General features: G+C 44.6%; 1 protein-coding gene across 3 annotated transcripts in view; it reads right to left on the minus strand.

Annotated features, from left to right (window-relative positions):
• Asator (tau-tubulin kinase asator) overlaps positions 1–17081 on the minus strand; it is a 453953-nt gene extending 436872 nt beyond the window's left edge. The window contains exon 1 of one of the 3 annotated variants that reach the window (XM_075698148.1): positions 15947–17080. In XM_075698148.1, coding sequence (XP_075554263.1) covers positions 15947–15954 — 8 coding nt within the window. In that variant the 5' untranslated portion in view covers positions 15955–17080. Of the gene's footprint in view, positions 1–15946 lie in introns of all 3 variants that reach the window. The other 2 variants (XM_075698147.1, XM_075698146.1) reach the window with 2 other exon arrangements.
• Between the last annotated feature and the right edge of the window lie 6655 nt (positions 17082–23736).

Genomic DNA, 23736 nt, shown 5'->3' on the forward strand with positions numbered 1-23736 from the left:
CGTAAAGGTTGTCCCTCAAGGCACAGCTGAAAATCCTTTAGATATCTTCTGGAGAAAGGCAACCTAGCCGTCTTACATTAAGGCAGTTCCATTCCTATTTTCTTTAGGAATTTGTCCACAATGTGTAGGCCTTCCCGCAAAATTGATTGAACAAGGCTGGTACTTGAATCATAGGCCTAAATGCAAGCATCCTCCGCATATATGGAATAGTGTACTGCAAGTGGGAATCTCCGCGGTAAATCCGCAATCACACAATTCACACTTAAGAAACTGCCTTGTCGGACTCCTTTATTAGTATAATGAGACGAACTATTTCCATCGCTTCTTTGAATAAAATATACAAGACATTGGATATCCACCGTAGCGTCCTTGCAGAAATTCCCAGTTCTAGCAGGCTACATAAAATATCAGCATGGCTGACTGTGCCGAAGGCTCGTTCAATTTCTAAAAAAGCGCTATTGTGACCTTTCCCCTAGAATGTTCGTGCTCAACATACGTAACGATATCCAAAATTCCATCCGTGGTGCATCATCTTCTTCTTCTTCATCATCATCATCAGCAGCAGCAGAGCAGCAGCAGCAGCTACCTGGTTACGCCCTCTGCAGGGCAAAGGCCTCTCCCATACTTCTCCAACTACCCCGGTCATGTACTAATTGTGGCCATGTTGTCCCTGCAAACTTCTTAATCTCATCCGCCCACCTAACTTACTGCTGCCTCCTGCTACGCTTCCCTTCCCCTGGAATCCAGTGCGTAATCCTTAATGACCATCGGTTATCGTCCCTCCTCATTACATGTCCTGCCCATGCCCCCCCCCCTTCCTTTTTCTTGATTTCAACTAAGATGACATTAACTCGCGTTTGTTCCCTCACCCAATCTGCTCTTTTTACCCCTTAACGTTACACCTATCATTCTTCTTTCCATAGCTCGTTGCGTCGTCCTCAATTTAAGTAGAATCCTTTTCGTTAGCCTCTAGGTTTCTCCCCCGTACGTGAGTACTGGTAAGACACAGCTGTTGTACACTTTTCTCTTGAGGGATAATGGAAACCTGCTGCTCATGATCTGAGAATGCCTGCCAAACGCACCCCAGCCCATTCTTCTTCAGCTGATTATTTCAGTCTCATGATTCCTATCCGCGGTCACTACCTGTCCTAAGTAGATGTATGTCCTAAGTAGATGTATGTAGATGTATCTATCGTAAACTGCTGTTCTCTTCCGAGACTGTTAAACATTACTTTAGTTTTCTGCAGACTAATTTTTAGACCCACTCTTCTGCTTTGCCTCTCCAGGTCAGTGAGCATGCATTGCAATTGGTCCCCTGAGTTACTAAGCAAGGCAATATCATCAGCGAATCGCAAGTTACTAAGGTATTCTCCATTAACTCTTATCCCCAATTCTTCCCAATCTAGGTCTCTGAATACCTCCTGTAAATACGCTGTGAATAGCATTCGAGAGATCGTATCTCCCTGCCTGACACCTTTCTTTATTCGGTTTTTCTTGCTTTCTTTATTGAGGACTACGGTGTCTGTGCAGCCGCTATAGATATGTTTCAGTATTTTTACATACGGCTCGTGCACACCCTGATTCCGTAATGCCTCCATGACTGCTGAGGTTTCGAATGAATCAAACCCTTTCTCGTAATCAAAGAAAGCTATATATAAGGATTGGTTATTTTCCGCACATTTCTCTATCGCCTGATTGATAGTGTGAATATGGTCTATTGTTGAGTAGCCTTTACGGAATCCTGCCTGGTCCGTTTGTTGCCAGAAGTCTAAGGTGTTCCTGATTCTATGTGCGATTACCTTAGTAAACACTTTGTAGGCAACGGACAGTAAGCTGATCGGTCTATAATTTTTCAAGTGCATCATGTTGCATCGCCGCCTTCGAAATCTTGTCATGTGATGAGGAAGTGAATCTGTTTTCTCACACCACCATTGCACCCTAGTGTCAATCATTTTCACATTGACATTGCATAAACAGCTCGTCACACTCACAGGGCAAAAAGATTTGAAAGAAAACGGCGTTTTACGAGGCTTCCATATAGATATCACAGGGGCCGTTTTCCATGAGTCAGGGACACGCCCCTTTTTCCAAAAGTCATTGAGTAAGTCTGAAAGTGCCAATCGACCTTTAGGTCCCATGTTTTTCAACATACGATATGTAACGAAATCTGGGCCTGTAGCATTCTTTGTCTTACAAGACAGTAGCCCACATTTTAGCTCCATCACAGAGAATTTGTAGTCTAATTGTACATGCTGCGACTGAAAACACGCAAGAACTTTTTGTTTTGCCATTTGAGCCAAACATTAAAACTCAGCACTATTAATAAATACACTTGTTCTAGTTATAATTTTGCAGAATTCCTCAGCAATCACTAATCCTGAAGTACCACTGGCTATTGCGAGACCACGATATGGTTGTGTTTGAACAACAGGGTCTCCTGATGGACGAATAGCCATCCATAATCGTGGAACTGCTGTCAGGGGAGACAGCGTATTGCAAAATTCACGCCAACTTTTTCTCCCGAATTTTCGCAGTCATCTCCTAAGGACTGAGTGGATTTGCTGTGAACTTCTATATGGTTCTATATTTCCACTCCGGCGATAAACTCTATCTACTCTTCTTCTTACAGCCCTCAAATGTTCATATTCTCCATCAACTGATGTGCACTCGTCATAAATGGGCACTTGTTTTGTACACATATTCATTGTGTCTTGTATCGCTGATGTGGGTTTTCCTACGTCAGCTTCACAATCCACTCGACTGGATAATTGTTGACGAAGGAACTGCCAGTGTGTTATATCCACGTATCTTCGTTTCGCGGTAGTTTTTAAAAGCAGATGCGATATAGGAATTGGAATGTGATCGCTTCCGCGTGTTTCTGCATTTGTTCTGGACGCAGCATCGGTAACAAGATCATTAGAGCACAGTGTCACGTCTATTGAACTGGCGTAGCGATATCCCGATATGACTGGGGCTGTTGGAGAAATATGGGAGAGGCCTTTGCCCTGCAGTGGGCGTAACCAGGCTGATGATGATGATGATGATGAGCGATATCCCCGCATAAATGTGACAGATCCATCATTCACTAGCGAAAGATTGCATCTTTTCGCGGCGCATTGAACGATATTCCCACGGGCATCACAGTTATTACTTCCCCATGTTACCATGTGTGCGTTGAAGTCCCCACATATGATAATGTTTGATTCTGTGATGCGAAAGAATATTTACCAAATTATCAATAGTAATACGTCTCGATGCTCGCAGGTATATACATACGTCTGTTACACATAGTTTTGCGAGATATACTCTACAGGCTACATATTAAGGAAAATCTGAAGTGCTTGATTGGATGACGTGAGACACCAAATCTTTTCGAACGCAGAGCATTGTTCTACTGTTTCCAGCTGGACGAAAGTATTTATATATGTAATTAGCAAACAGAAATCATCACGTACTCCTGCCTCTTGTATGCACAATACAGGGAAGCTGTATTGTGAAACTAACTTGCGAAAATCTGCAGATTTTGATCGAAGGCTATTAGCGTGCCAGTGAAATATCGCGACATTTTCGTACGACTATTCATGATCGCCATCCGGTAGCACAGATGTGGACAGCTGGCTCATTAATGGCTCCATGGACAACAGTGCCTTTACCTCTGGAAGCTTATTCGCCGGAGGTAGAGCTGGGACAATTGCTTGAACTGCAGCAAACAGCATGGGTAGAATCACCACTCCAACACCGAGTGACGCAGTGTTATCCTTGAATGTTGAGGTTCCAGTAGCTGCCCGGGGCGATCACTGGCGGGTGTTCTGGGGAGCTCGCTGAGGTTGTGCTCGGTTAGGTCGCTGATATTCTTGTGATGCGTGGCCTTCAGTAGCCGTAGCAGAATAATGACTCCGGTGTCTCTGAGGCCCTTGCGCAGCTTGCTGCTTTAATACCGAGAATGGTTCTTTTGATCTTTGTTCAGTTGATGTAAACTGGCGATTATTCACTGCACTCACTGCATCCAGATTCGGAAGCGACTCCTTGTGTTTGCTTCATGTTTGCGTAGCATGGATGCGGCCTTTTTCTGAGGACATCCTAAGAAAGAAGCCGTATGATTACCCGCACAATCTGCACATTTAGGCTTTCTCACAGATTTTCATTAAGCAGGCTCATGGTTCTCAGAGCAGATTTTACATCGACGTGTCACACGACAGTTTTTTGCCAGGTGGCCAAACCTCTGGCAGTTATAACACCTCAAGACAGGACCAAGGTATTCTTCTACCGGGTGGCTGGTGAAGCCCAAGCGGATTCTCTGAGGCATTGGCTTATCATGTCTGAAGGGAAGGATTACACTGTGCAAAGAGCGCGATTCCACTGCACCATCCTCTAGGCGGTAGTATCTTGCTTGTCGGCGGACTGATGTTACTCCAAAATCTTTCGAAAACTCGAGCAGTTGCCCTTCAGTGTACGGAAGTGGCACGTGACGAATATTTCTGACATTGCGAGTGTACGAGGGCGGAGCGCAGGGCTTAGTCCGGCGACTTCGTGCAGTGAAAGCAGGTTTTCCGCAGATGCTAATGAGGTAACGCTCGCTGGAAAACTGCCGTCGCTGTTCACTCGGAATGTTCAAACTCTTTCCTTTGACGCCGAGACAATTTCTGATGCAGTGTGTTGCAGCACCTATTTGCCACATTAACAACATTATATATGCGTTAGATGGCTTACTTACTTACCGAATATCTCTCGATGATCACGCCCGATTAACCCCATCCAATGCATGCAAAATTTCTTCCGCCTCACTTACACTTGGCGGAAATAGCGCTAACACAGATACGAAAGAAAAGAATAAGGTGTATTCACACGCCTTGTGTTAACCTATCTTAATTTGTTAGCCCTCTGTTGTGTCCAGTACGAACGTATACTAATTTGCTGATGTTTTCCTGCTACTCATCCTTCTGAAAACATAGCTTGTTCAGTAGTCGACACGTCATGAGTTGATTTCTAGCAAAGCGACTATCGAAATAGTGCTCGTATAATTTAGTGCCGGGTAGCTGAATGCTGCATACCGCATCCCACCCAAGAAGTGTTAACACAGACAAACCTACACATTCCTCTCGCCGCGGTGTAAGTCTGCTAGGGTCCTCAGGCTTAATGGTGCTACACTTCTTACGACACGGATTATTTCATCACTACACAGCGTGAGTTACCTGCTTTATGGAGAGAAAGAAGCAACAGCGCTGAGAGCTAGATGTGCAATGAAGGCCCCCTACTGAGCAGGTTCTTCTGAATAAACAGAAGAACCTGCTGACCAAGTGCTTCAACGCAACTTACTGCTTTTGTTCTCCAGGCTTCCTTAAAGAATTTTAGTGAAGGGGCTGCTGATGTACTTCACTTCAACGCACTGAGGCCATTAATGGAGCTTCATTCAGTTCGGGGAGGGTTTATTCGCGCTGACTTGGGAGCAATGCAGGGTGCCGGTAAAGCCGCGCAGCGGTGCGGAAAACACTATTAAGTTATATTATTGTATTTGCTTTATTACTCAGTAAAATATATAGAAAATCAGCTGACTAACTTTTAAGATGCGAAAAGCACTATTAGGCTGGCAAATTGATGCAAGAAAATGCACTATTTGGTGACAGGGACAGTTACCAAAAACAAAGGATCACACATAATGATTCCAACTTGGCTTGCACTCCGCAGTACCGTTCACTGTCGAAGTATCTTAATCTGTGTGAGCTGACCCGTTGCGCGATGTACCTAAGTAGGGACTTCTCTGGTTAAAAATGAATAAAAAATAGGTAATGACTCTCTATGATGGTTTCTTAGTACTTCAAAGGCTGTAAATGCTGTCAGCGAAAATACATTGCTAGGTTGTCCCACAATATTACACTGCACGTGCTCTCTTGCCTCTGCAGAACAAAAGATAGTTCTGTTGAGGGGGCCCACAATTATTATTGAAATGTATCTCACGCGGCTGTGTTACTATATTACGTGGCGAAGTCAAAATGTACCTCACGTAGCTATATATGTAACTATAATACGTAACGAAGGAAAGCAAACTATGACCCATTCTCCGAACTTAATGGTTTTTACAAAAGCATTGTTGATGGGGAAGCTGCTGCCCGTAGGTGGCAGCGCGTTTTTTACACTCTGGCTTTTCGGCACCATTAATGACAAAACACCGCTGCGGTTGCTTAGTGGCTATGGTGTTTGGCTGCTAAGCAGGAGATCGTGGGATGGAATCCCGGCCACGGCGCCCGCATTTCCATGGGGGCGAAGTGGCCAAACACCCGTGTACATAGATTTAGGCGCTCGTTGAATGACCCCAGGTGGTCCAAATTTCTGGAGTCCTCCATTACGGCGTGCCTCCTAATCATATCGTGATTTCGGCACCTAAAACCCCATAGTCTAATTTAATTAATTAACGACAAATGCTTAGTAAGTGCTGCCAGCATTATCAGTCGTTCGTTAGGTTCATAGTCCCCAATACAAGCACAAATTTTAATCTTTTGCAGAACACATGAGAGCCAATGTCGCCTCAACTGCCGTGTCGGTACGCAGGAGCTCCAAAATACCCACAATGAAACAAAGCCTCTCACTGGTAACGGAGCAATAACTGCAGCATGCCTGATCAAGACCCTTGTGTGTAGTATACCAATATGTACGAGAAGGGAACAAGAGGTGTTGCAACTCCATGGTACTACAGCGAACCAACCGCGGCTGACACACAGGCGGCTGGGCATGAATGGTTCCAATGGGGTGTAAGAACACAATCTTGACGTCGTTGAAGAACAACTTTGGCAAGCGAAACCGAAGGACGTGTGGGAAAATTCACCACGGCACCACTGGCCAGTCTAAATAAAACTAATGTGTCTCGGCGGTTCTTGATGTCTTTCGGAGGCGTTATGTAGCTTGCTAGGGCATGAAGCTGTATACATGTTGTGAGAAATATGCTTTCGTCGAGACGTCACGGACGTGTGCAAATGCGATCGGTTAATGCATGTATACTTTTCAGAGCAGGACAATGGCGCATTCGCATGTTGTAGTCAAGAATAGGTGCATTTTGCGGCGTTAATCTTTATCGTCGAAGGACGGAAATCGGATCTCACAAAATTGGAAACAGAGTGATAAGACGGTGACTCGGATGAATTCGCACTGCTTCATCTTTACGTAAAACAGTGCGTAAGAAACGAGCATGGACAGACACACACCACAAGTGCTATGTGCTGTGTGTCTCTTGTTCCAACTGCCCTTGTTTATGCGCGTTGTTTTATTTCAAGATGAAAAATAGTGTGTTTCAAGTTCCTTCGAAGTTATAAATAATTAACTAATCATTAAGATATATTCATTGACACTGGATAGAGAGTTCACTGCTTTCGCAGAACACACGACACGAAAGGTGAAACAGTTGCCGTGCCGGTGCGTGGCAGCACTGACGTGCCCACGGTGGACGGAAAGTGGCAATGAATGACCGTCTTTAAATGTCGAAATTATTTCGCGGTTGAACCTCTTCAGCTGCAGTGAAACTACATGACGAATTGAAGGCTTTCATTGGCATAATTAGGTATCGGTTTGATGACATTAAGATGATATCTCCGCAGGCAATGTTAGCTCTTTTCAAGCTTTCTTCGGGTGCTTAAAATAGCAAAAACACTTAAATTCTGATATTTTCAAGATTTGCCGTTGTTACTAGCGACGTTTTTCAGACTTGACAGCACGTGTTTTGCTGTTACAGTGATAGTGGACGCGCTTCCATTTCTTATTGGAATATGGTGCGTCCTCATGCTCTTACAGTGGGTACGTCAACATGGTTGTCTTCTTTAAAATGGGTGATGAAGCAGTGTCGCTGTTGCATTCATCTGCAATAAGAGTATTGATCTTAAACCTGCTAACAACTTTAGGCAGCCATAAATAAAAACGTAGACCCCCTTAGAACGTTGTGCGTAGGAGGATGACACACCTAGTACTTATATCCAGCTTGCGTGAGCGAACATTTGCGTCACCAAATGGCTGTCAATTATTAAACTTGTAATCATACATGGTTGCATACTGAAAGGCCACAGCAGTAGATGAATGCAGCTTTAGCATGGCTCCAGTGAAGATGAGAAGAGAGAAAAAGTGGTGTCGATCACTAGTCAAGTGCCTCCATAGTCGTGCTTGGACTATCATTGGAAGTATGCCCTGTAAATCTCTTTGCTTTGCGTTTCAGCTACGCGTAACATAATTGGTGGAGGCGCGGCGTACTTGCCCTTCTAACATCCAAATCAAGATCTGACCTGGTACGTTAGATCTTCATTGAGGAAAGTAAGAATAATAAACCTGATGTCATATGAATAGAAAAGGACGGAATAACAAGGGATGACGAATATTAGCAGGCACCGACCAAAACAAGAACTGTCAAATCACCTTTCGGCTCCCGTGGGGGAGCCAAAGCATCATTCCACCTATTTTTTTGTCGGTGCCATCTAATTTTCGTCATGTACCATCTCGACCAGACTGGATTCCGTCAAACCCTTGACTAAAACCCTTGACTAAAACGAGGAATGAGCACAGTGTATGCCACTAAATACAGCCTACTTACAGTGTCTTCTTCCTTTTCTTGTCTGGTGTTACTTTACTCCTTATTGTTAAGTGTTGTCAGAAGTTCAAACGCCGCTTGTTTGTGAAACAAAGCGCGTTGGGTAGTTGTTCTGTTAAATTATTTTCTTGGTTTCTATTGAGCGTCCGCTCTTTGGCTGGGCATGGTTGCGACGTCACCGCCTGCGGGCATTTCTTTTCCCCCATTCGAACAACAACATGAAACAAGCTGGTCATATCCTCACCAGGCACTTCTGAACGGCTACATATAGTATTGCGAGAATTTTATAACGCAATGACAATTCATTATTCATCGTTGATTTTTATACGTTCTTTAAAATTAGTAACACGAGGCTAATGGGGTCCTAAAAGCGTGCACGCAAGCTTGACTGCGATAAACTAGCGTCCGGACCTAATCTCGTAATCTTCTCTCTCGTTTTAAGCAAGCTTCTTTTATGATGAAATCGCATCGAAAATGGGCATTGCAGAGTGCGTATGTGAGCATTGCTTCGGTGTTGCAGCAAAAGCCGTGACAGCAACTAAAGGAAGCAAAGTACCATGTTGAAAGTGTGAAAAAGGCCCTTGTTGCTGTTTTATCTCAATATGTGTGTACCTATCCGTGTGGCTTTCATGTTGACACTTGTTTGTTTTCTGTCAAAGCAGTCGTGCATGCCGGTAGTTTTGCGCTGTTCAGAAAGCGACTGTTGTCGCTAGACACAGCTTCTTTCTCGTTTATGGATAACATTTGTCTAAGACATTTCAATTTTCTAACTTTTAAAAATTTGTTTGAGTTTGTTTCTATACGCACTAACGTGATGGCTGCAATCTTCGAAGAGCGCAAAATCGATCCTACGCTTAGAAATTCCCCTGCGAACTTCAATGGTATCGTGGTCTCATGTCAACTATCAGATAAAAAATAAAATTAGAACTCAAGATAAAAACGAAGCATGCTAAGCATAAGTATTTCAATTAAACATTACGTGACCTCATGAAAGACAACCCTAATCAGTTTTGTAGCTTCTTTCGCGCACGCCTAGCAACTACGCAACATCGCCCACGTGTGAAAAATAAGCACTCGTTAATAAATTTAACAAACATTTTTACTCGGTCATTGCTAAACATAACGCCATACTTCCCTTTCAACTACTTTACATTTCAACTTACATTATCTATAGCCAAATGACTGCGTTGTGTACCTCTTTTCTCTTTGTAAAATTGGCAAATTTCGTTCTAAATAGTAACAGTTCTACTGAACATGCTGTTCTGTATTTCTCCCTTACATGTGGACACAATTACTGTTGTAAATGTGTACATTTAACGGGCTTGTTATACCTGCACCTATACATACTTCTTTGTTCATTGTATAAATACGACAGCATTCAATCGTATGTTTGCCTGCTATGGTCGCGAAATAAGACTGACACTATATATATATATATATATATATATATTACAAGTGCTCGAGTTATTGTCGTCATCATAATTAACCTCAGCGGCCACTTCAAAAAAGCTGCAAAGCTATATGTTCCTTCAAACCTCACCGCCTAATATGTGACGCAATGTACGAACGAAACACACCCTTAATGGCGAATTTCTTCGAATGATTAGCGTGTCGCGAAATTGATTGTAATTGTCGTAACGTACCACCATATTTTTTTTATCTAAAAACCGTCGCTCTTAACCCAGCATTATTCCTTTCGCTTAATACATAAAGTATAATACCACTTACTCTCACTTCTTGCGAATGCACACTGTTGTCTTGTTATTGCTCCCTGACCTGCACACCTTGTAAACTTATTAAGCACGTACTGCATTCAAACACTGTATCTCGTCTAGACAACCACTCGTTTTTCTTTATCAATAAGCACGAATTTAGAGGGCACGTCTCACGCGAGACAATACCGAATTTACCACTGACCTCTTTTTATTTATTTTAATTATTACATATTGCAGACTAATCTGGTTCAAGCAGGACCGGAAATGCAACCAAAATATTTGTATTTGAAAATAAACATTATAACATTTAAAGAAAGAACACAAGAAACATGATAACCTATTCACGCAGTGCGTCATAAGTTTTTGTTAGGCTACTCCAGCGGCATACAGAACGGGGGAAGGAAAGGAAAACTTGAAAATATTGCTTTCAGCACGTTGCCTCGCAAATACAAAAGACGTGTAGAGCAGAAAGGAAAATATGAAGTGAGGTCCACCATCTGTTGTTGCTGCCCCACTTTTATTCTCCTTGTGCGTAATGTAGGCCCGTTTCCTGTAGCTCTCCCCGTAACAATATTAGTCCTCGAAAAGCAACATTCCAGAGTGTTTGGTGAAGTCGCGTAGGTATTGTACACAATGTAGAAAGGAACTGTGCCTGATTATTAGCCATTTTACCGTTTAGAGGTAAGCTCAAAAAGTTGAAACGACATAATTCTTCTTGACTCAAATAGTTCAATGTTGTTGGCAATTGATCAGTTCATTGACTCTTGTTTGTACGCTGACATAATTTATTGTAACTTAGATTGTGTTGGCCTTCGTTGTCTGATCGGGAAACCTTCAGCCTTTCATGTCTTCACATTTGCCCGAAATGAATGTATTCCTACTAATCACCCGCCACACACTATCATTGATTACCACCAGCGAGGAAGTAGTTTTATCACGAGTTATGTTTAATGAGGTGTACCTGAAGGCTTTGTGCATGAACCTTTTTTGATTTTATTCTTCATTGATTATCTTTCTTATAGCGTCTCTTCGCAGATGCGTCTTGCATCGGCGTATATCCGCACACGCTGACTAAATAATACTTGAGGACGACTTAAACAAAATAGAAAATTAGTGTTCCCTTTTGTTAAATACCCCTAACATCTTTAAACGCAAGTGCATGTGGGCTTCCTGCAAGCGTCAAATTATTCACGGCCAGTACCGTCTTAATTCTACAGCTCTCACGCAAGTTGACTCTTACCGTTACCTCGCCGTCACACGTCACAATCTCTAATCAACTCATATGGTCAGTACGCATTTAGAAGCTTGTGAACGACTGCTGAAAGTGACTTTTCCTTCCCATAAGATCGATTTCTCTGTATCCTGCTTTAGTACGCCAGCTCGCCTATGAAACTTCCATGTGGACCAAACATGAATATGCATTCGCTAGTTGCAATCCTCACCAGACTTAACTTATTAACTCAATGGAAGCAGTCCAATATGACGCGGTAGGTCTTGTCACATCGAACTATGACTGACTTGCAACCATACAAATGTTAAATCGTCGCTTAATACTCCTACTCTAACACTTCGTCGAAAGATTGCACCAAGTTTCTTATTCGCATAAATTAAACAACTTCCCGCACTTCAGGAGCGAACGCTAACTTCTGTCCAAACGCCCTCCCATCCGCTTCTTTACCAGCCCAAACATTCAACGTTTGCACCAATGCCTTCTACAAATAATTTTTACGTACTGCTGTTGAACATTGGAATGCGCTACCAGAGGCTATGGGGAACGAGAGTGTTCCTATTAAATTGAAGAACTTACCGTATTGCTATTTCAAACTGTTCCACTATCACTGTGTTCTCACTGCGCTTTATGGTAACTAGATGCACTACAGGACTTGTGTGATATTTGCACTCTTCATGAATTTTCGATGGACTTTTGCCTAGATGGTTCGCTACCCTCCCCCTTTATATAGTACCTCGAAAGAGGTCTTTAAGGGGTAGATCAATGATGATGACGGTGATGTTTCCCGTGGATTGTTGTGCTCGTTGTCAATGAACCATCTACCTGGAGTATGCCGGCAATATGTAGAGCTCTCGTAAAGGGCTACATTGTTTCATTACACTATGACACTGTCCAGCACAGCAAAACAAGGCGAAATTATTATTATTATTATTATTATTATTATTATTATTATTATTATTATTATTAATATTATTATTATTATTATTATTATTATTTAACAATACTGTCAACCCCCTTGCGAGGGTCCTTACAGAGAGGGTTATGAAAAAATATATAAAAGAAAAGAACATGTGCAATAATCACAAACACAGAATACATCGAAATCAAGCGGCGCATTCGCACAGATAGTCATCCAGAGATTTTTTGAATTGGGACAGATCAGTATGTTCCACTACACACATCGGTAACTTGTTCCACATTTCAATCACGTCGGGGAAGGAGTGCCTGAATGTATTAGTGTGAGTGGTATAAGCTTGGATAGATCGGTTATGGTTGGTTCTGGAGCTCCGTTTGCCAGGTGCTAGTATGTATATTTCCTTCCTAATATTTATTTGGCCTTGAAGTATTTGGAATAATAATTTCAATCGATGTTTTTGTCTACGTGTTTCTAGCAGCTCCAGTTTAGAAAAACGGAGCATTTCTGTGACTGAATCAGTCCTTCGATATCGGGAGCATATAAAGCGCACCACGTACCTCTGGATTTTCTCTAGTTGTTTCTTCAAATAACCTTGATGAGGGCTCCACACCTCTGACGCATACTGAAGAAGTGGCCTTACAAAAGTTTTGTATGCGGCGAGTCGTACATCGCATGTAGCACCTTCCAAGTTTTATCGCGAGAAAAATAACCTCCTTTATGCTTTTGAACAAAGATGATTTATATGTATACTCCACGATAAGTTTTCTGTTATCGTTATTCTCAGGTATTTAAACTGACTTGTATTCATCAGACACTTGTCACCAATAGTATATGGAAACAAAAGGATCGTGTGGTAATATGTGTATATGTTGATTTAGAATAATTTATTTTCATGCTCCATTTGTTGCACCATCCGCTTAACGCCTTTAGACAGTTATTAAGCTTAAGTTGGTCGGCCGTGTTTCGTACTGTAGAATAAAATAAACAGTCATCCGCGAACAGTTCAAGATGTATATCTGGTTCCATAACAGCAGAAATGTCGTTAATATACACCAAAAATAAAAGCGGTCCCAGGACAGATCCCTGCGGGACTCCCGAGAGTACTGCCAGTGAGCTGGAGACATGGCCATCCATTCTGACCACCTGGTTGCGATTCGTTAAGTAAGCTTTAATCCATTTTATTATAGTGGCATTAAGGCCGGTTATTCCCAGTTTGTAAATCAGCTTCTTGTGTGGCACCTTGTCAAAAGCCTTGGCAAAATCTATGGCGATTACGTCAATCTGCTCTCTGGCATCAATCGCCATTGCGAAATCATGAATTGTCTCTACGAGTTGTGTGGTAGTGGAGAGGCCTGTTCTGAAGCCATGCTGGTATGGGTAAAGTAAAAAAATATTTTCTAAATGGCGAATGATATGCTTAGCTATTATGTGTTCCAGAAGTTTACAAGAAATGGATGTAAGAGATATAGGCCGGTAATTATTCACTATTGTTCGATTGCCGCCTTTAAACACCGGAATAACTATTGCACTGCTCCAATCTTGGAGTACAGAATGAGTTTGCAATGATTTTTGAAATATAAGGGTCAAGTAACGCGACGCCCATTCAGCATATCTTTGAAGAAACTGGGTCGCTATATCATCTGGTCCATACGCTTTTTTTGCATCTAAATTCAAGAGCTGCTGAAATACGCCCTCCTGTGTAATTATGATGTCATCCATTTGGCTTGGCTCTGTGCTTTCAGAACTAATATCGACGACATCATCGTTCGTAATGAACACGGACTGAAAGAAGTGATTAAAGTGTTCTACAATATCTTTTTTGTTTATCAGAACTTGATCTTCTTTCCTGATTTCCTGTACCTCTTCCTTTCTATCACTGAAATATCGCCCAAACTTTCGCGGTGATGTTCTGAGGAAGCGGCTAAGCGTGTCACTGAAGAATTTTTTTTAGAATCGTGCAGGGCTTGCGCAAATAGAGTCATCAAACTGCAATAGAGCAAATGGCGCCAATAGAGCCATCAAATTGCAACAAATGGGGCAGCGTGACTGGCTCGTTTTCCAGCTTTTTTCCGTTGGCGTATGCATTTCTATCCATCTCATCATTTTAGAATAATCCCGTGACTCAAGACAGAATATCTCGTACTTTTGGCATGGCTTTTATGCTTCATCTACCTTCCTGAGCTTTACTGTCACGAGATGAGTGTGAAGTTGATTTGATTATTATTGGAAAGAATAACGAAAGCGTCCTTGTGTCTTATATTGAATAACGTTGAAGGGCGCTTTGGTAAAGCCATTCGCAACACAGAGCAATGTACGAAATATTGGATTCCGACATTGGCATGAAAGCCTTAAGACACAGCACTAAGGACTTGAGAAGTATGTGTGCTATTCGAGCGTTCAAATGAAACGCCACATGCAGCTGTGTCTCGCCGTCAGACAAAGCCGATATGACCATGAAACAAACACACAGCGATTTCGACAAACCGCAATTTATGGCTGCCACCTAGTAGAGTCTCCTAGAGAACTTTCGAGGGAACCCTCTACTAGTGTTTACGGGGCTACAAACGTGGACGTCCAGTCATATGATGGGTAGCACATGAATGTGCGCAAGCTTCGTGCTTCTGACACTAAACGGCTTCGTGACATTGAAAACTGTTTTCGAAGTGGAGTATTGTGCTATAAACGCCACGATTCTCCATAATTATGCATGTGCAGAATGTTCTGTGGTCGCCTGCATTTGTATGAATAGAATTGCTGCGATACGTAAGCCAATAAGTGCAGGCAAAGCGAAGTAAACAAGACCATAAAGCGCTTGAAGCCTCTACTACGAGTATCAGACAAACTCATGTAATAACATTTGCATGGAAGTTGGGTGATCGCAGCGCCTCAGTTCCCTCTGGTAATTTTAGTAGGAAACATCGGGCCCTCAGTAACCTACTGTTTCTTTTATCACGGCAGTATGTTGCTACGTAACAGTATGTCGTCAATGAATCACATCTGAGCAGCTTGAACACTTGGTCGATTCACACAACGAAGATACGCCCTGTGGTTCCGCAGCAAAATGTTCTTCAAAATACGAACAGTTTATAACCCGGGCGAGGACATTGTGCGTGCGCATTTAGAAAAAATAAAAGAAGATACTGGCATCATTGATACCTAAAAATGCGTGCTAGTTATATACCATCCATTGCAGCAGCTTATTAAGCACGGTTGGTGGGTACATTTGTCCTAGCTTTACTGCAAACTCGATTAGATGAATTCAGGAAGTCAGGTAAGAAAGAGAACTCTGGTTAAAGTGACCACCCCAAGTGGGAAACTCAGGGCTCTATGCCACGGACGGGCTGACTGCTAGAACACTTCTCAAGCACTGACCTAATTTGTTCGAGCCCTAATGTCATCTCGTTTGCGTTAACCATTTCAAGGAGCGTTGCATTGAATATCACGATGGGTACTTCCCCCCCATATTCATCACAAGCATCAGGTATTATATAAAGGAAAAAATAAACGAAGCTATTACTCACAGTTTCATTCTGTCCGGCTGGGACGTGGTGGGCAAATCCTGCTCTTGGCCTGGGCTGAGGCACTGGGCATGCCTGGAGCGCCAGGGCGCCTCCGACGGTCGCACGGGCAGGGCTGGGCACTGGCGGCGCCGCACCCACGGAGTAGCCACACACGGAGTAGCCACGAGGCCCGACGACCAACGCACTTGCCAGGTTGACGACCACACACTCTGTGGGATAACTTTCTTTCCTAGCAACTTGATCAACCCAGAATAACGAAGATTTCTTGAACGGGGACGGTCAGACAGCTCCTACAACGTCCTCGATATGACAGGAGGCCATGTGGAGTTAAAGGTGATGAAGATCTCCGTGCTTTTCGCTGTCTCAATGAAACCCAAGAGTGACGTTGCAGTGCTGTGCAGTGGGAAGCTCGTTTTAGGATGACGCAATAGCCAAGGGGCTTATCTATGCGAATACTGGGTTTTCTGTTGTACTTCGTGATCTGACAACATTAGCTGAAGATTTCTATTCAAGGCGAATAAAGGGATTGACAACGAAGTGACGCTCTTATAAAAAAAATCACATTCCTTATCGACAACAACTTCTCGACTCGGTGTCCACCCTACGGAAACAATTTGGATAGTGACGCATTTGCAGGAAGACGGGCACTGGGAGACAAGGAAACCAAAAAACGACACAACCGCAGCCAAGTCACACTAGGGGGGTTAGGGAAAGATCTTGGTCTGCTCTGCGGGGGAACACCTTCGTGCGCAGTGGGGTGATGAGCCGTCTGCTGGCATACCGGCAGTCCAGAGACAAGTACCGCATGCGCGGGCTTCGCTGAGCCAGAATACCGAGGCACTACAGGTGAGACGAGGCGGGAGGCGTTGTGGCGAAACGAGAGTGAAATGTTTGCAGGGCAACTCCACTGGTTGTTGCTTCGGAGTCAGGGGGCAGTTCGACGTGTACCTTCGGCTGCGGCACTGGTTCGTCACGTGAGCAGCTCTCCGTGCTTCTCGGCAGGTGGCAGCCCTCGTTCTGGCCGAGGAGGTAGCGGGTGCACAAGGGGAGGGTTGAGCGGAGTTCGCTCACGGTTCTCAGGCAGGGTCGACGACTGGCGGACGCTGCGGCGGCGAGCCAGGAGCGGGCCTCGAGCCACGGGCGGGCCCCGTCAGCTGACTTTTTGCACACGCTGCCCCGAACGCGCAAAACGGATGGCCGCCCGCCACACAGGCTGCTAGAGAGGCGGCGGCGCGGGGGGTAAGGCGAGGGAGTCGAGAAGAAAGGGGCACGGGTCTAAAAATGGCCGCAGGATCGGAACGCACCGGTGCCACGGGCTCCCTTTCGGACCGGCTGGTACCCTCCGGTCTGAGCGGCGGCGAGAAATCTTGCTTCCTGAAGCGCAGTTGTTTCTCTCTTTTTTCCTTTTCTTCTTGCCGAAGCCCGACTCTTCAGTTGCGGGCGGTGTGCACCCTCGGCTACGGGGAGCCCGGCCTTCGGAGCTTCCTCTCATCACAGGGGCCTCTGGAACCGCAAGGACGTCCGGGAAGACAGCAGACGAACGGCCACATCGCTTCTCGAGCTTTCGTCTGACGCACCGACCCCGGTGTGTGCGGTGCGGGAGGGTGTTCGGGTCGTGAGCTTAAAGGCATAGTCGTCGGCGTCGCTCTGCTACGTGACAACGGCGTTCGCGCAACACGGTAATATCGCGCCTCGTCTAGGATCGGAGGCCACTCTTGTATAGCACACCAGACAACATCAGTGGGAAACTTGAACGTGAGCGCAGCACGAGGGTGAACGAAAGGGATATGACTGCTTTTTCACGCACTCGCACGCCAACTTCCCTTTCGCTGCAATGGTGCTCCCTCGTCAAAGTGCTCTCTGTATCAGTTTTTTTTTTACTTTCATGTGCAAAAGTGTACCGGCAGCATCACATATCCCTATACGTTTGCGAGAACACCGTACAGGGTACCCTGCTAACTTTAGCCAAAGCGTAAGTATATGCCCACATAAGTTGGACGGACGTAACTGCATGTTGTTGGCAAATGTAATGAGGAGGCCACACTTGTCTTCTGCTTAACTGTACGATTATTCAAAATTGATTAATCAAATTCCCAACTATGAGCTTAGGGAAAAACTTAAAATTAGAAGTTCTAGAGTGCTCTCGAAAACATGTAATTCAGCAGCTTCTACCTACTTCTCACGTAATGAGTGTGTCTGCATACTAAAAAAAGCCTGCGAAAAGAAAGAAAACTGCAGAGGTCTAGCAGGGACGTTCTGCATATGCGTAAGCCTGAGTGAAACAGTCATGAAGGAGTCAAGCAGAATGATACATGCGTAAGAGAGTCACTCGTAGTACATGACACATTTAGGCACTGTGCAAAAGGGCTCACGAACTGTAAGCAATTTAAGGCTGCGATGAAAATTGACAAGTGGTGGAAAAATCAACGTTCACTGTGCCTTTGTGGATCACTTAACATGATATAGAAGGAGGCGGGTATGGGCATCAATTACACCATATCTACCTTGCAATTATCTACATTACAAACATCCGTGGTAAAGGCAAAAATATTATCTCTCTTGGTATAGAGCTCCCTCTGCGTGAAGAGGTATTTAAATGAAGCTAAGGTATGCATAAAATATCTAGTCTTTGACACAAATGCTTACAAGCTATCGCGTTCATGGGTCACTTGGCTGGCTCTATTTCTCATGTTTGTGTGAGCAGTTGAGCAGTTTACGAAGTGAAATGCGCGGTTGCGTGGAAGATAGCTTCCAGCTGTGCGAACAACGCACAATGACCAAGGGTGAATGCAAGCTGGGAGAAAAGCGCAGCACTCTTTATAAATATGTTTTCATCGACGACGACATTTTTTGCTTTTATTTTTGGGGAGAGCAAGCCGGTGTACCACTTGTAAATTTCTGGAACTATCAGTTTTCTGAGCAGTTTTTGTAGAGATACGTCCGCTTCACAAGGCAACGGGACACTTTCCTGCTTCTTGAGGGCAATCGGTCTGTGTGAACGTTTTTGCGTGACGTCGCCAGCGCATATGCAGCATGTCTTCCCTTCTTTCATCTCTCTCCCTTTCTCTCTCTCTCTATCTCTCCCTCTCTCTCTCTCTCTCTCTCTCTCTCTCTATATATATATATATATATATATATATATATATATATATATATATATATATATATATATAAATATATATATATATATATATATCATTTTTTTAATTCTCTTTCTCCTGACTTTGTCCACTTATCCATGCTAGGTTCAAAAACCAGGTACTGCTCTCCTCTTTTGTAGATGCAGTGTGTTTGCTAGCTTGTCAATTTCATGTTGTGCGTTAGCCATGCTGAAAGCCATGTCAAACGTCTGGACGCCCTCTCATATACATAATTCATGATCATCATAATCATCATCAGCAGCAGCAGCCTGGTTACGCCCACTGCAGGGCAAAGGCCTCTCCGCTACTTCTCCAACTACTCAGGTCATGTACTAATTGTGGCCATGTTGTCCTGCAAACTTCTTAATCTCATCCAGCCACCTAACTTTCTGCAGCCCCTGCTACGCTTCCCTTCCCTTGGAATCCAGTCCGTAACCTTTAATGACCATCGGTTATCTTCCCTCCTCATTACAAGTCCTGCACATGTCCCCCTTCCCATTTCTTTTTCTTGATTTCAACTGAGATATCATTAAATCGCGTCTGTTCCCTCACCGAATCTTCTCTTTTCTTACACCTTAACGTTACAACCATCATTCTTCTTTCCCTAGCTCGTTGCATCGTGCTCAATTTAAGTAGAACCCTTTTCGTAAGCCTCCAGGTTTCTGCCCCGTACGTGGGTACTGGTAAGACACAGCTGTTATACACTTTTCTCTTGAGGGATAATGGCAACCTGCTGATCATGATCTTACAATGCCTGCCAAACGCACCCCAGCCAATTCTTATTCTTCTGATTATTTCAGTCTCATGACTCGGATCCCTGGATATCTACCTGCCCTAAGTAGATGTATTCCCTTAACACTTCCAGTGCGTCGCTACCTATCGTAAACTGCTGTTCTCTTCCGAGACTGTTAAACATTTCTTTAGTTTTCTGCAGATTAGTTTTTAGACCCACAATTCTGCTTTGCCTGTCCAGGTCAGTGAGCATGCATTGCAATTGGTCCCCTGAGTTACTAAGCTAGGCAATATCATCAGCGAATAGCAAGTTACTAAGGTAGTCTTCATTAATTCTTATCACCAATTCTTCCCAGTCCAAGTCTCTGAGTACTTCCTGTAAACAAGCTGTGAATAGCATTGGAGCGATCGTATCTCCCGGCCTGACGCCTTTCTTTATTATGATGTTGTTGCTTTCTTTATGGAGGACTACGGTAGCTGTGGAGCCGCTATAAACATCTTTTGGTATTTGACATACGGCTAGTCTACACCCTGATTCCGCAATGCCTCTATGACTGCTGAGGTTCCGACTCAATCAAACACTTTCTCGTAATTAATAAAAGCTACATATAAGGGTTGGTTATATTCCGCACATTTCTCTATCACGTGATTGATAGTGTGGATGTGGTCTATTGTTGAGTAGCCTTTACAGAATCCTGCCTGGTCCTTCGGTTTACAGAAGTCTAAGGTGTTCCTGGTTATATTTGCGATCACCTTAGGAAATACTTCGTAGGCAACGGACAGTAAGTTGATAGGTCTATAATTTTTCAAGTCTTTGGCGTCCCCTTTTTATGATTAGGATTACGTTAGCGTTCTTCCAAGATTCCGGTGCGCTCGTGGTCATGAGGCATTGCCTATACAGGGTGACCAGTTTTTCTAGAAAAATATGTTCACCATCCTTCAGCAAATCTGCTGTTACCTGATCCTCCCCAGCTGCCTTCTCCCTTTGAATAGCTCCCAAGGCTTTCTTTATTTCTTCCGGCATCATTTGTGGGATTTCAAGTTCCTCTAGACTATTCTCTCTTCCATTATCATCTTGGGTGCCACTAGCACTGTATATATATATATATATATATATATATATATATATATATATATATATATATATATATATATATATATATATATAGTACTCCTCAACCACTTGAACTACCTCATCCATATTAGTAATGTTATTGCCGGCTTTCCCTCTTAACGCATACATATGGTTCTTGCCTATTCCCAGTGTCTTCACTGCTTTTAGGCTTCCTCAGTTCCTGTATATTTGTATATATGGGTACTTAATTGAGGCATATAGATTTTGATCGGCCGTCCCTTTGAAACCAGTATAGGATGGTATTATTTCAAAGCTTTGTAATCATCCACCTTCAGAGAAAAGGTTTATTCCCTTCGACCCTAGAATCCTCGGGTCTAACGAAGCCAACCTTTTCTTCAGAGACAAAATCGCGTTTTAAGTCTGTTCTTATTTCACGCTGATATATTGTCACCCAGCTAGTAGAAGCTAAAATAGTTCACCAGCGACAGATTGGCAAAAAAATTCCTGGCTCTAGGAATGGCTGATCCTTGAGAGCGTGTGTGCAACCAGGAACTTCCTCATTCACGCCTCATGGGGCCAGCGTCATCACGCGCCAACATATTTCCCTCTCTTCCCGTTCGCTTTATGGGCAGCGTGCGAGCACTATGGGCAAAAGTACCAACATGAACAGACACAAAAAGACACATACAGGAATGTACACAATACCGAAGCGGTTTGTGAGGGTTGTTTATCCCTCGCGTACAGAGTACGGCTTCATCCGTACGTGGAAGACTTCACCACGTTGACGGCGTCAGTTTGAACCAGGGTCAGAGCTTTGAGGCATCACCTCGTAGTTCACACCACTGAGGCGGCGTACGACTTAATAGGAGCCGAAACAGCGGCGCAACAATTTCTCCGAGAGCCGGTGGTGTCGAATAGGTGTTCACCCCCACACGTGGTAGCCTGGTGAGTACTGCACGTTCCGTCGGGCCCGGTTATAACAGCAGGTGTCGGTATTGTGCTGGGGATCGCCGAGCCCGCTGGCGATCTTCCTCGGCTTTCCCGATGACTTCTTCAGTGGTGTTATTTCTCCTGGCTCCGTGATATACCAGGAGCATGGCATGAATTTTGCCATACGGCATCACATATGTCAAAATTTCTTCCCACGTTTTGTCTTCCACATCAATGTACATGGAGAGCATGTCAGCCAATGTTCTGTTTAGGCGCTTTGCTAACGTTACTTTCGGGATGGTAGGCTGTGGTCTTTCGGTGGTCGGAGTGCGTAAGCTTGACGACTTGTTGCAATAACTCCGCTGCAAATGCTGCACCGCGGTCAGTAATGAGTACAGCGGGTGCACCGTGGCGAAGCACGATGTTGTGGACGAAGAAGCTGGCGACTTCAGCAGCAGTTCCCCGCGGCACAGCTTTCGTCTCTGAATAGCGAGTTAAATAGTCAGCTGCCACGATTATCCACTTATTTTGCAAGGATGACGTGGGGAGCGGCCCAAGAAGGTCCCTTCCCATTTGCCGGAACGGCGCCGGAGGCGGATCCAAAGGCTGAAGGAGGCCGCCAGGGCGGGACTTTGCGCCTCTGACAGCCACGGCACGTTCGCACATAGCGCTGAACCGACGAAAATAGGCGTGGTCAATTATATTTCTGCCGTATGCGCACTAATGTCCTCCCGAAGCCTAAGTGGCCGGCACAGGGATTGTTGTGACACGTCTGTAAAACTTCCTCGCGCACTGCCGTCGGATCGACGAGAAGGAACATTTCTTGGCTGTTCTAGAATTTTTTGTTGTACAGGACATCGTTCCGCACACAGTACGACGTCAATCCTCTTGAAAGTGGGTGTGGGACAAAACGTCACCTCCCTCAAGATGACTGGAAGCAGCTCAGAGTGTACATGTTGATAGTCCGCCAAGCACACCACGTCGGCGACGCCTAGAAACGCAAATTGAGCTCCAAGTTGAAGAATGTCAAGGGAAGAGCAGGATGTGACAAGCAGTCAGCGTCGCTATGCTTATGGCCGGATCTGTAGACAACAGCTATTTCGTACTTCGGGAGGCGGAGGCCCCAACGAGCGAGGCGACCTGACGAGTTTCGTAGATTAGCAAGCCAGCAGAGCGAGCGGTGGTCACTGACCGCACGAAATGGCCCGTCGTTTAAGTAGGGTCGAAACTTGCTAATGGCCCACACGACTGCTGTACATTCCTTTTCGGTGGTTGAATAACTGACCTCTGCTTTTGTGAGACTACGGCTCGCGTACGCAATCGCACGTTCTGCGCCGTCTTGCCATTGAAACAGAATGGCTCAGAGTCACACGTTGCTTGCGTCTGTGTGAATTTTAATTTCCGCGGTGTCATCAAAGTGCGCCAGTACTGGAGTGGATTGAAGGCGTCTGCGCAATTCGGTGAAGGTCTGCTCTTGGTATGCTGTCCACGGAAAGGGCACACCTTGTCGTGTCACCCTCGTGAGAGGTTCAGCAATCCTTGAGAAGCCTTCATCAAAACGACGGTAGTAAGCGCAGAGGCCCAGGGACCGCTGAACAGCCTTCTTGCCTTTAGGATTAGGAAGCTCGACAATGGCAGCGAGCTTTCCTGGGTCTGGGCACCGGAAGCCTTGGGGCACCTTGGGGCAACTTGGGACGCCTTGGAATTCCTTGGGACGCCTTGGGAGCTTACCACGTGGCCTAGAAACTTGAGTTCCTCGAAGCCAAAGTAATATTTTTCAGCCTTGATGGTGAGGTTTGCCTTGTGCAAGGACGCTTCTTAGCCGGGCGAGACGTTCATCGATTGTGCTCGAAAACATAAGAACGTCGTCTCTGGACACTAGGCATGCATGCCATTTTAGTACAACGAGTACG

This window comes from Dermacentor variabilis, chromosome 7 (genome assembly GCF_050947875.1).
Source record: "Dermacentor variabilis isolate Ectoservices chromosome 7, ASM5094787v1, whole genome shotgun sequence".
In the NCBI taxonomy this organism is placed as follows: Eukaryota; Metazoa; Arthropoda; class Arachnida; order Ixodida; family Ixodidae; genus Dermacentor; species Dermacentor variabilis.